Source organism: Podarcis raffonei, chromosome 7, assembly GCF_027172205.1.
Source record: "Podarcis raffonei isolate rPodRaf1 chromosome 7, rPodRaf1.pri, whole genome shotgun sequence".
Classification (NCBI taxonomy): domain Eukaryota; kingdom Metazoa; phylum Chordata; class Lepidosauria; order Squamata; family Lacertidae; genus Podarcis; species Podarcis raffonei.
Genome location: NC_070608.1, coordinates 76,755,364 through 76,767,994, shown reverse-complemented (window position 1 = coordinate 76,767,994; position 12,631 = coordinate 76,755,364). Strand labels below are relative to the sequence as shown.

Here is a 12,631-nt window from a genome sequence, read left to right as displayed (position 1 = left end):
GCATAGCAGGTAGGCTCCTCTGAAATTCTCTGTGGCTCACAGAAGTCTTCCTTTCTCGCAGTGCCCTAGCAGGGTATATTATTCTCCGCAGCACACAAGTATGGGGATTTCTGCCCCAAACTGACCTCTTAGCTGAATACCTTTACAGCAAAACACACCTTTGTCATGCTGGGGAGCTAAATCATTACAGGTGGTGGTAAAATAAATTGGGGGGGGGGGAAATGCACCAAGTCTAGAGACAAAAGATTGGTTGAAAAGTTGGAATAAACTATGTATGAGAACACTCCAGCATTTAGAGGGGGAGAGTTGCTAGCACACTGAGTTTTACTTTATATATCTTTAAAAATAAATAAAAAGTCTTTAGAATAGATATATTTACCTGGCCATAATCCGTCCTGAACACAACAATTCCCTCCGCACAGGAAATTACAGTACTTGGATAATGCTGGCCATTTTCTCGCAACCAAACCCGTGCTCCCTACAATGAGAAACACAAAAACACAGGAATTAGCCGTTTGTACACCCAAATGTAAAGCAAACACCATGACTTTCCTTTTTCTATTTCCCGCAAGCAGCCCACGCAGGCAGAGTCAGATCCAGTCGTGCGACTCGCGAGAAAGATGGAGATCACCCCCCAGTGAACAGATGGCTGTTTTCACTCAAGTTACAATCCGAAAAGGATCTGAAAAAACGGTATCGGCAGCCGTAAGAACAGCTGAATCCAATTCACCGCGTCACATATGCAAAATTGCAAGTGACGTTCAGATTTATGGCACAACGCATGGGCTCTCTCCAAACTCTTAAAATCTGGCAAGCCTTCACAAAAACAAGTCTCCTGCTTCGCTGAGGTGCATTAAGAAAGAAAACTTTAGAGGCCAAGGCCCGAAAAAGACCCAATATGGAGGCCTATTGGCCGAAATATTGGGAATTGACTGAAAAAATTGGAGACAATTGGAAGTTGCAGAGCCAGGACAAACTAAAAAATAAGGTGCGAGACTGGCTACATTATGCTCAAATTCAAGAGGTTTTCAAAATGGACAAAAAAGTTGGTTTCCAGGTGGAAAAGTCGAAATTAGAGACAGAATTGTTAGAACCAAAGACAAAGCTGTTATCTAGGATGTATAACTTGCTGCTTATGTGGAATTTACAGGATGAGACAGTTAAATCTGCTATGATTAAATGGGCACAGGATGTTGGACACAACATTATGTTTGAAGACTGGGAAAGGTTATGGAACACCGGAATGAAATTTACGGCCAGTATGGCCTTGAAGGAAAACATTATGAAAATGATATACCGGTGGTACATGACCCCAGTCAAGTTAGCTAAGATACATCACCTGTCTGACAATAAATGTTGGAAGTGTAAGGAAGCAGAGGGGACTTTCTTTCACCTCTGGTGGACATGCCCAAAGGTTAAGGCTTTCTGGGAAATGATTTACAATGAGTTGAAAAAGGTATTTAGGTATACCTTTCCCAAGAAACCAGAGGCCTTCCTGTTGGGCATGGTAGACCAGAAAGTGTTAAAGAAGGACAGAACTTTGTTTATGTATGCTAGTACAGCAGCAAGAATACTCATCGCAAAGAACTGGAAGACACAAGATTTACCCACGCTGGAGGAATGGCAGACGCAGTTGATGGACTACATGGAGATAGCTGAACTGACCGGCAGAATCCGAGATTTGGATGTAGAAACAATTGAGGTGGACTGGAAAAAGTTTAAAGACTACTTGCAAAAGTATTACAAACTGTATGAATCTTAAGATGGTGCATGATTTGAAAATGATACGCTTTAGCAATTATGATTAAGTAAATAGTAAACTAAGTGATAAAAGAGAAAAGGAGATAATATGAAATTGAACATGTTACGTTTATTTTAAAGGTATAAAAATTCTGACATAATACATTGAATATAGATACATAACATGTAAAAGTTACAATAAGGTATGACATAAGGTAACAAATTGCTGACATTGTTAATATAAAGAACGCAGAATCGGAAGGGGTGGGGAAGTCCAATTTGGGATTTTTGTTAAAAAAAAAAAAAATGGTTTCTTGTAAACTCCTTGTTTGTAATGTATAAAATTTGGAAAGAAACGTAATAAAAAATATTATAAAAAAAAAAAAAAAAGAAAACTTTAATTCTTTCATGGCTTGAGAACAAACATTCCAATGTCCTCCTTACCGCGCCCCCCTAAGAAAATGTAAAGGAAAAATTTTGAGCAGGTGGGGTGGGAGAGGAGCAAGACAAGCTTTCATTTGTACGCCAAGGGAGCTAGTTTCAGAACATCTCTTCTTACTCAAAGGACTTGGATTGAAATTATATAAATATATACTGCACAAGTACAGGGCTGGCCATAGGCAGAATGTTTTTAATACGCTGCATGACGGTGCATGCACTGAACTTCACAGAATCCGAAAACTGATATATATGTGAAAAAGCTTTTAAGGATGAGAACAAGCTTTCAGCTCTCGTGTTTGCAGCAGGAATCTTGAAAACGTGCTCAAGGATTGCACCATTAAAGTTGCCTTCCTTTCTCCCTTTTTCTTCATCCAACTGGTAGCGACACGTTAGAAACTCAAGTAGCAATTTATAACCAGTTCTTTTAAACGTTTCTTATCTTAACAGTAATAGGAACAGTAATTGAAAGGCGGACGTCATTTCTCTTTTAGTATACATTTAAAGATATGAGTGCCCTTCGGCTTAGTGCACACTTTGTGCCTGTTGTGGCCTGCATACAATGGGGACAATGTTGGGTTATATACTTTGTTATTGTCTCTGCACGGAGAGCAAAATCAACAAGCCTGCTGGAAAGTTTGCAGTTCGCTAACTTCAAACAGCCACGAGTACCTTCCACGTTTCCTTACGGAGCTGATGTATAATCTCTTGAATGCAGCTGGGATAGCTCAGTCAGCAGAGCACGAGACTCTAATAATAATAATAATAATAATAATAATAATAATAATAATAATAATATATTATTTATACCCCGCCCATCTGGCTGGCTCTCCCCAGCCACTCTGGGTGGCTTCCAACCAAATATTAAAAACAATGCAGCGTCAGACATTAAAAACTTCCCCAAACAGGGCCACCTTCAGTTGTCTTTTAAAAGTAAAATAGTTGCTTATTGCCTTGACATCTGATGGGAGGGTGTTCCTCAGGGCAGGTGCCACTACCGAGAAGGCCCTTGCAGCTGTACCTCAGTGTCCAGGCTGAACAATGGGGGTGGAGATGCTCCTTCAGGTATACAGTGGTACCTCGGGTTAAGTACTTAATTCATTCCGGAGGTCCGTTCTTAACCTGAAATTGTTCTTAACCTGAAGCACCACTTTAGCTAATAGGGCCTCCTGCTGCGGCCGCGCCGCCAGAGAACGATTTCTGTTCTCATCCTGAAGCAAAGTTTTTAACCCGAGGTACTATTTCTGGGTTAGTAGAGTCTGTAACCTGAAGCGTATGTAACCTGAGGTACCACTGTACAGGACCGAGGCCATTTAGGGCTTTAAAGGTCAGCACCAACACTTTAAATTGTGCTCGGAAACGTACTGGGAGCCAATGAAGATCTTTCAGGACCGGTGCTATATGGTCTTGGCGGCCACTCCCAGTCACAAGTCTAGCTGCCGCATTCTGGATTAATTGCAGTTTCCGAGTCACCTTAAAAGGTAGCCCCACATAGAGCGTATTACAGTAGTCCAAGCGGGAGATAACTAGAGCATGCACCACTCTGGCAAGACAGTCGTCATATCAGTCATGGGTTCGAGTCCCACGTGGGCCAAAAGATTCTTGCATTGCAGGGGGTTGGGCTGGATGGCCCTCGTGGACCCTTCCAACTCTATGATTCTGTGCCAAAGGTCCACGGTTCCCTTGACCAGCTACCTTCTTTCTGCGGCACCCCTATGGGGCTCAGGAGCCCAGTTCTGTCACCCCTTGCCTGCAGAGCTGGAAGCTTCTTCTTCAAACACTCTCCCTTGTGGAGTGGTACCTCAGCCTCTTCCCCTTCTCCTTGGGAATCCGTCCGGCAGCTGCAGCAGCCCCTGCCCCAAAGAGAGATGCCTCCATTCACTGCCCCACAGGGGCCTGGGAAGAAGATTCACCCAGCCTTAGTCGCCCAACAGAGACTGGCCTCCAGGCAGCCACCCCAGTCTCTGAGCCACCTCGACTCCTGGCAACCAGCACCCACTGGCCAGCCCCAGAGGATACATTCGCCTGCGGAGTTTGTAGTCAGGGCTGCTGCAACAAACAGCCATGCAAGCCTTTGGGAGGCAGAGATGCCAGAGGACATCAGAGGAATGGGGGAAGGAAAGAGGGACAGAGACCAGTGTTGACTGCAGCAGCCCTGACCATCATTCAAGGCACCCCAAGGTGCCACGGCACACTGGCTGAAAACCACTGTTCTATGCAATTTCTCAAAACCAATAGGCTTCTGAAATCCTCGGAGCCTGCCAGGTTTATAAATGATTTTATAGATCCCAAGACAAGACACAAGAAAAGGGCAGAGAAGGTTATTTGTGTATGCCCATGTCTTGTTAGCCCCAAAATGGAAAACGAGCGAGGTCTCAACTAGAAAAATAATGGCAACTTAAGCTGATGGAATATGTGTAGCTTGCAGACCTAACATACAGAATAAGAGAACAAGAAGAACATAGGTTTACAGAAGATTGGGAAATGTTTACTGAATATATGGGGGGGAATTGTGTACACTTGAAAACGTTGGCAGCATTAAGAAAAATTCAACAGTGTAAATAAGTTTTGATTGATGTAATAATGGAATTCTGAATGGTTCAGTTTATGTAAAATACAGTGGTACCTCAAGTTAAGTACTTAACTCGTTCTGGAGGCCCGTACTTAACCTGAAACTGTTTTTAACCTGAAGCACCACTTTAGCTAATGGGGCCTCCTGCTGCTGCCGCGCCGCCAGAGCACAATTTCTGTTCTCATCCTGAAGCAAAGTTCTTAACCTGAAGCACTATTTTTGGGTTAGCGGAGTCTGTAACCTGAAGTGTATGTAACCTGAAGCGTATGTAACCCGAGGTACCACTGTATGTAGGGATTTATGGTATGCAAAATGATCTATGAAAAGAGAAGGGAAGTCATCGATATTTTAAGGATGTTTAAATGAGTATTCAAAATTGTAAAACAGGAAATTTAATCCACACACACACACACACACACACACAAGATAAGGGCAGTGTCATTTGAACTAGCCAGATGTTTAACTGAGAATCGATCAGCCAGTCCATCCTTTGAAAAATAAGACTTTAGAGTCAAAAGTTGCTCAAAAATGGCAACTAGTCCTTCCATTTTGGCCACTGTAATCTTAGTTTAAGGAGCCATTTGGCGCCTAGCTTATGTATCTGAATTTCTAACATGAAGGGGAAGACAGAACTAGGGAGATCTCCCTCTTCTTCCTGCAGTTTTTCCACGGGTCCCCATGCATATTTATCACGACCATTACAAATGGGAAGAACTCAGCTACCACACTGAGATAAGTGGACCAAACAACCATCGACAAGCACCCATGTTGCCAAGACTTTTCCCTTCGCCTGAAAGAGCCGGCAACTTGTGCAGGCACACACTTGCCCGGAGACTGGCTTATTGTTTCCGTCCACTCAAGTCTCTCCCTCCGAATTCAAGCAGCCTTGGCTGCTGACAGAGCAATAAGGACAACAGCAGTAGCTGGAGAGATAAAAGCTGACGGACACTTACAGCTGCCTGTCAAAGCCTGGCTGATTCGGTTATCAGCAGACAGCTGCTGCCTGGGAGACACAGCTGCTTCCCTTCTCTTTGCCAACTGGCTCTTTAAAAAATAATAATAAAAGAACAATAATCATACAAGTTGCCGGAAGTGGAGCTGGGCACCTGGGCTGCAGCTTGCAGTGAGGTGTATATGGGAGAGCACACAAACACCATTTCCCACCCTTTTGTGATCACTGGGCTCGGTCTGAATTGCCGTCCTTTCACTCTTCACCCAAAAGACATTTCTCCTTTTATGGATTCCCAACAAGAAGCTACAGTAAGAACTGGATATGGAACAACTGATTGGTTCAAAATTGGGAAAGGAGTACGACAAGGCTGTATATTGTCTCCCTGCTTATTTAACTTATATGCAGAATTCATCATGTGAAAGGCTGGGCTGAATGAATCCCAAACTGGAATTAAGATTGCCGGAAGAAATATCAACAACCTCAGATATGCAGATGACACAACCTTGATGGCAGAAAGTGAGGAGGAATTAAAGAACCTTTTATTGAGGGTGAAAGAGGAGAGTGCAAAATATGGTCTGAAGTTCAGCATCAAAAAAATGAAGATCGTGGCCACTGGTCCCATCACCTCCTGGCAAATAGAAGAGGAAGAAATGGAGGCAGTGAGAGATTTTACTTTCTTGGGCTCCATGATCACTGCAGATGGTGACAGCAGCCACGAAATTAAAAGACGTCTTGCTCCTTGGGAGAAAAGCAATGACAAACCTAGACAGCATCTTAAAAAGCAGAGACATCACCTTGCCAAGAAAGGTCCGTATAGTAAAAGCTATGGTTTTCCCAGTAGTGATGTATAAAAGTGAAAGCTGGACCATAAAGAAGGCTGATCGCCGAAGAATTGATGCTTTTGAATTATGGTGCTGGAGGAAACTCTTGAGAGTCCCATGGACTGCAAGAAGACCAAACCTATCCATTCTGAAGGAAATCGGCCCTGAGTGCTCACTGGAAGGACAGATCCTGAAGCTGAGACTCCAATATTTTGGCCACCTCATGAGAAGAGAAGACTCCCTGGAAAAGACCCTGATGTTGGGAAAGATGGAGGGCACAAGGAGAAGGGGACGACAGAGGACGAGATGGTTGGATAGTGTTCTCGAAGCTACCAGCATGAGTTTGACCAAACTGCGGGAGGCAGTGGAAGACAGAAGTGCCTGGCCTGCTCTGGTCCATGGGGTCACGAAGAGTCGGACACGACTAAACGACTAAACAACAACAACAAAGAGGTCGGTGGCAGTCGGCATCACCTCTCTCCCAGGGTATTGATCAATTTCCTTAAAAAACACACTAACCAACACTGGAGAGAGAACCCCTTTAAAAAAGGCACAACTATTAGAGATGTGCACCCTCCCTAACAACTTTGTTTTGTGACGGACAGCATCCTCAGGCATGTACCTCCAGACGATAGCGATGTCAGGAGTCATCCTGGGACCCAGGCATCTTCACTCGGTCCCAAGAGGCTAATAGCCAGGTGCAAAATGCGTCTGGCGAATTTTGAACGCCGCTGCCGGAAATAGGTTAAAGATGGCCTCTCCTTTTAAATTAGAAGTTTACTGAATTGAAAGTTCTTATGGGATAACAGCGGCCATAATCTTAGTAGCAAGAAATTGTGCTGGCTGAAAAACTGGCTGCTTCTTGAAAATACAGACATTTTGGACTTGGAAGGGTTTAATAATAGATTTGGCTGGCATGCATATATATGGTACGACAAGGTCAAGATCCACCAAGGTTTCAAAAATCATATTGTTAGAAAAGCCCTATATAATGTATGGATTAGATATAAAGACTTGTTGGAAAACAAAACACCCAGGTGGTTGTCACCGATGGAAGCTAAGGAAGTGAAAAAATTAAACATGGAATCTAAATGGCCGAAATATTGGGAAATTATAGAGTATGAGGAGGGAAAAGTTAAATTGCAAAGTTATGAGAAATTGAAGTCCAAAGTAAGAGATTGGCTCCATTATTACCAGATAAACAAAGTTTTTAAACAGGACAGGAAAATTGGCTTTCAGGTGGAAAGGTCGAAATTAGAAACAGAGCTTTTGGAACCCAGTACTAAGAATTTGTCAAGAATGTATAACTTGCTGTTGAAATGGAATACACAGGATGAGATGGTTAAATCAGCTATGATTAAATGGGCACAGGACATTGGACATGACATTATGTTTGCAGACTGGGAACAGTTATGGACCACCGGTATAAAGTTTACGGCATGTAATGCCTTAAGAGAGAATATTATGAAAATGATTTATAGGTGGTACATGACCCCAGTCAAGCTTGCAAAAATTTACCATTTGCCCAATAACAAATGCTGGAAATGTAATGAAACTGAAGGTACTTTTTACCACCTTTGGTGGACATGCCCAAAGATTAAGGCTTTCTGGGAAAGGATCTATAATGAAATGAAAAAGGTGCTTAAATGCACTTTTGTGAAGAAACCAGAGGCCTTTCTCTTGGGCATGGTAGGCCAATTGGTGTCAAAGAAAGATAGGATGTTTTTTATGTATGCGACAACAGCAGCAAGAGTACTTTTAGCAAAGTACTGGAAGACACAAGAACTACCCACACTGGAAGAATGGCAGACGAAGGTGATTGACTACATGGGATTGGCTGAGATGACTGGCAGAATCCGAGACCAAGGGAAAGGGACGGTGGAAGAAGACTGGAAGAAATTTAAAGTTTACCTTAAGAACTGTTGTAAAATTAATGAGTGTTAAAATGTTTTGAGTAATGTAAAATAGAATTGCAGCGATAAACAATTGGACATGGGAAAAAGGATTTAAAGGAAGTGCCATAAGTAAATAAAATTAGAGGTTGCTGGAAAAATTTAAAACAAGGATGCAGAAAAAGGAGGTATGGGGAAGTCGCTGAAAGAAGGTTTAAGGAAAAGAAGGTTAAGAAATTATACATGTTTATATGTGTGTTTGTTTTTGTATTGTTTTGTATTGTTACTTAATATGTGTTGAAAAATTAATAAAAATTTATTTAAAAAAAAAAAAAAAGAAATTGGAAAAAAATACAGCAATAACTAACACGGCGGATTGGCAAATCCTAATGGTAGAATACCTGCAGCTAGCAAAGACGACAGGAAGGATAAGAGGCCAAACAAAATGAATAGTCTATAAGGGTTGGAGATTTTTTAAAATAATACTTTAAAAATTACGGTATAAAAGGAAACTTCTGGGCAGAATTAGACTGAACCTTCCTTTGTATAAATATAAGTTTGTAGGGAAGTTAAGAGAAACTATGTAAGAAATATGTAACTGTGCGATATAAGATAATCAACAGATAAAATACAGTGAGACTAACTGGAAGTCATTTCTAATTTCTTGTTTTATAAGTTTTACAATCGTTCACATCATTGGGAGTACAAATGATGTTAGTTATAAAAATTGTGTTGTTTCATATATTGCTATTGTCTGTTTGTCAATTTACAGTTTGTTTGTTTATTTGATTGATTGTATGTTTGTTTGTTGGTTGGTTTGCTTTCCTGGCATAAATGTATCTATTTTAAAACAATAAAGATATATTTTTTTAAAAAATGAATTGAAAGTTCTTGCACTGTGTGCAGTATATCCAAAAGCCACCTATACTGAGCTTTTGATAATATGGAAATATATTTAAAAGCAGATGATAACTTAATTTACACATTTTCAATCTGCTGACAGCCCTACTTTTTAATCCCAGATTTGTTCCTATGGCAGCACTGAGTATGTGTTTCTAAATAAGTGAGGGGGCTTAAAAACAAACCCGTCCAGGATTTCTGTGCAGCGAGCTGGCTATACAGTGGTACCTGAGGTTAAGTACTTAATTCGTTCCGGAGGTCCATTCTTAACCTGAAACTGTTCTTAACCTGAAGCACCACTTTTGCTAATGGGGCCTCCTGCTGCCTCCGTGCCGCCGGAGCACGATTTCTGTTCTCATCCTGAAGCAAAGTTCTTAACCCGAGGTGCTATTTCTCAGGTGCTGTTCTCATCCTGAAGCAAAGTTCTTAACCCGAGGTGGGTTAGCAGAGTCTGTAACTTAAAGTGTATGTAACCCGAGGTACCACTATATTGTGATGTTTATAACTGGGTATCGCCCAGCCCTCAGTGGTGGTGGTTTATTTGCACCTTGGGATCTTTGACATTTCATAAGCATAAGTTTAGGAAAGAGAACAGCCCCTTCCTGCACATGAAGCTGTCTCCCTTCCTCTACCCCCTGCTAGCATCAATGAAATCTCATAGATTTCTGTTACATTGCCTTAATCTGCTTCTCCTTAGGTATGTTTCACCCCTTCCTTTCCATGGCAAGCCTGAGACTGAAAGGCTTCTGCATGCTTTAAGCCAGGGGTCAGCAAACTTTTTCAGCAAGGGGCCGGTCCACTGTCCCACAGACCTTGTGGAGGGGGCCGGACTATATTGGGGAGGGGGGGAATGAACAAATTCCTATGCCCCACAAATAACCCAGAGATGCATTTTAAATACAGTGGTACCTCTGGTTACGAACTTAATTCGTCCCAGAGGTCCATTCTTAACCTGACACCATTCTTAACCTGAGGTACCACTTTAGCTAATGGGGCCTCCCACTGCTGCCATGCAGCCGCTGCGCGATTTCTGTCCTCATCCTGAGGTAAAGTTCTTAACCCGAGGTACTACTTCCGGGATAGCGGAGTCTGTAACCTGAAGTGTTTGTAACCCAAGGTACCACTGTAAAAGGACACATTCTACTCATGTAAAAACATGCTGATTCCCGGACCGTCCGCGGGCCGGATTTAGAAGGTGATTGGGCTGGATCCGGCCCCCAGGCCTTAGTTTGCCTACCCATGCTTTAAGCATCTTCCTCAGTTGTACACATACAAAGGGGCTCTTAAACAATGGTGTCCGGAACAGAACTCATAAGACAAAGATGCCAGGATAAGAAAGAATACAAGAGTAGGGATTAAGGGTTCTGGGGCAAAATGGCTCAGCTATACAATGAAGACAGACTTTCAGCGCATGGCAATACCCTCACTGAGAGAGAAAAAAGTTTTTCCACTCTAATCGGAAAGAGTAAAGGGAGGAGAAAGGAGGGAGGGCGAAACGCTGCCCAAACAATCTCTCTTCGCAACTGAAAGCTGCTCTGTGGTAGTGAAAAATGAAGAGATACATCATAAAATAAAAGTGCATGTTAAAATAATTTAGGCTTGCCTAAACAAAAAATGTTTTAGCAGGTGCTGAAAACTATGCAGTGAAGGCACCTGCCTAATATCAAAAAGCAGGGAGCAGCTTTCTCCCGACTGAAGTGCAGAGTACTTGAGGATCAGGATACTCACAGGGAAACCAAAAAGCTTGTTTACAAAGCTATTGTCCTACCAACCTTACTGTATGCTTGTGAAACATGGACCACTTATGAACGCCATCACTAACTCCTTGAAAGATTCCATCAACAGTGTCTCCAAAATTTGTATGCATCACTTGGGAAGACAGGCAAACTAATGCCAGTGTCCTGGAAGAAGCAAAGATTGCCAGTGTCAAAGCAATGATTCTTCAACATCAACTTTGTTGCACTAGTCATGTTGGGCGGATGCCTGATTATCATCTTCCAAAGCAACTACTCTATTCCCAAATTAAGAATGGAAAGCAGAATGCTGGTGGTCAACAAAAGAGGTTTAAAGACTCTCTCAAGGGAAATCTAAAAAAAAAATGTAGTATGAACACCGACAACTGGGAAACACTGGCCTGCGAGCGCTCCAATTGGAGAACAGCCTTTGAAGATGCTCAAACTCAGGATGAAAGGGAGAAACGCACTAAGAGGAAGACACGCTTGGCAAACCCTCACCGTGATCAACTCCCGCCCAGAAACCTATGTCCCCACTGTGGAAGGACGTGTGGATCCAGAATTGGCCTCCAGGGTCACTTACGGACTCACTGTTAAAACCGTGTTATGGAAGACAATCTTACTCAGCTACGAGTGATCGCCAAAGAGGAGGAAGAATATCAATAAGCAGGGAGTTCCAGGGAGTACGTGCTACTCCTGAAACTAAATAGCGCCTAAATGATCTGAGAGAAGTGTTCAAAAAGAATAACTCCTATAACATGATAATCTGCATGACAATTTCTTTGGGCCAAATGAGAATTTCGCCGAGAACCAAAACGCTAGCAGACCACAGGGCTGACGCAGAACTGTTAGCATTTTTCTTGCTGATAGCTAACAAAAACACACACCGTCCCTTGATTTATTCTTAAGCAATCCACAATTACTGTTTTCAGTACTTCACAATTTGTTTGTGTTCCTGGAAGATAAAGATGCACTTGTCAGCTGCCTGAGCGCTGCCACAAAACCAAGTTCATGGTCAAACCATGATTTGAAGAAGGTTGGCAACATTATATCTGGACTATTTAAGGCTGAAAATGCTTATCACTTCATAGGAGGCCTTCATCAAATTGCAGAACTACAAAGAGACAGCAAGATATAAAGGATGCCTTTATTGCAAAGGTGCATAAATCACCAACAAGAGGTTAAATGAACTTTGCAAGCAACATTGGTTCTAGGTTCTTTGGGCCAGCCTGATGTTTGTATTCCTGCAACAGACTGGTGATGGAAAAGAGCAGATTGCTGTTTTCCAAACATTTTCTGTTTTAAATGAAAACGCAACCAACTTTGTTAGAATCTCCTTGCACACAATTAACCACACTGCCAATCATACAACAAAATAGCAATTCTGAATCTGTAAAATATATGAACGCGATATAGCCCTGTGCTACATTCGAGACAACATTTTATTTCCGGTGCTCAAGGTTTAAAATTAACCAAAAATATAACTTGCTGTTATTGTGATTTCCGACTTAAAATTCTGCATATTTCTCAAATATTGAAGTGAGGGGCAGAATGACATATTGTCAATGTGCTATGACATTTGG

The 12,631-nt window shown here is 42.1% G+C and overlaps 1 protein-coding gene across 2 annotated transcripts in view; it reads right to left on the bottom strand.

The window, feature by feature from the left end:
* The window catches only part of MYO10 (myosin X), a 200,700-nt gene that overhangs the window by 140,880 nt on the left and 47,189 nt on the right, over nt 1-12,631 (bottom strand). Inside the window, exon 2 of one of the 2 annotated variants that reach the window (XM_053397125.1) lies at nt 380-478. The exons of the other annotated variant lie outside the window; for it this stretch is intronic. Within the exon in view, the coding sequence (XP_053253100.1) occupies nt 380-478 (99 nt within the window). The remainder of the gene's footprint in view (nt 1-379; nt 479-12,631) is intronic. 2 annotated transcript variants of the gene reach the window in all.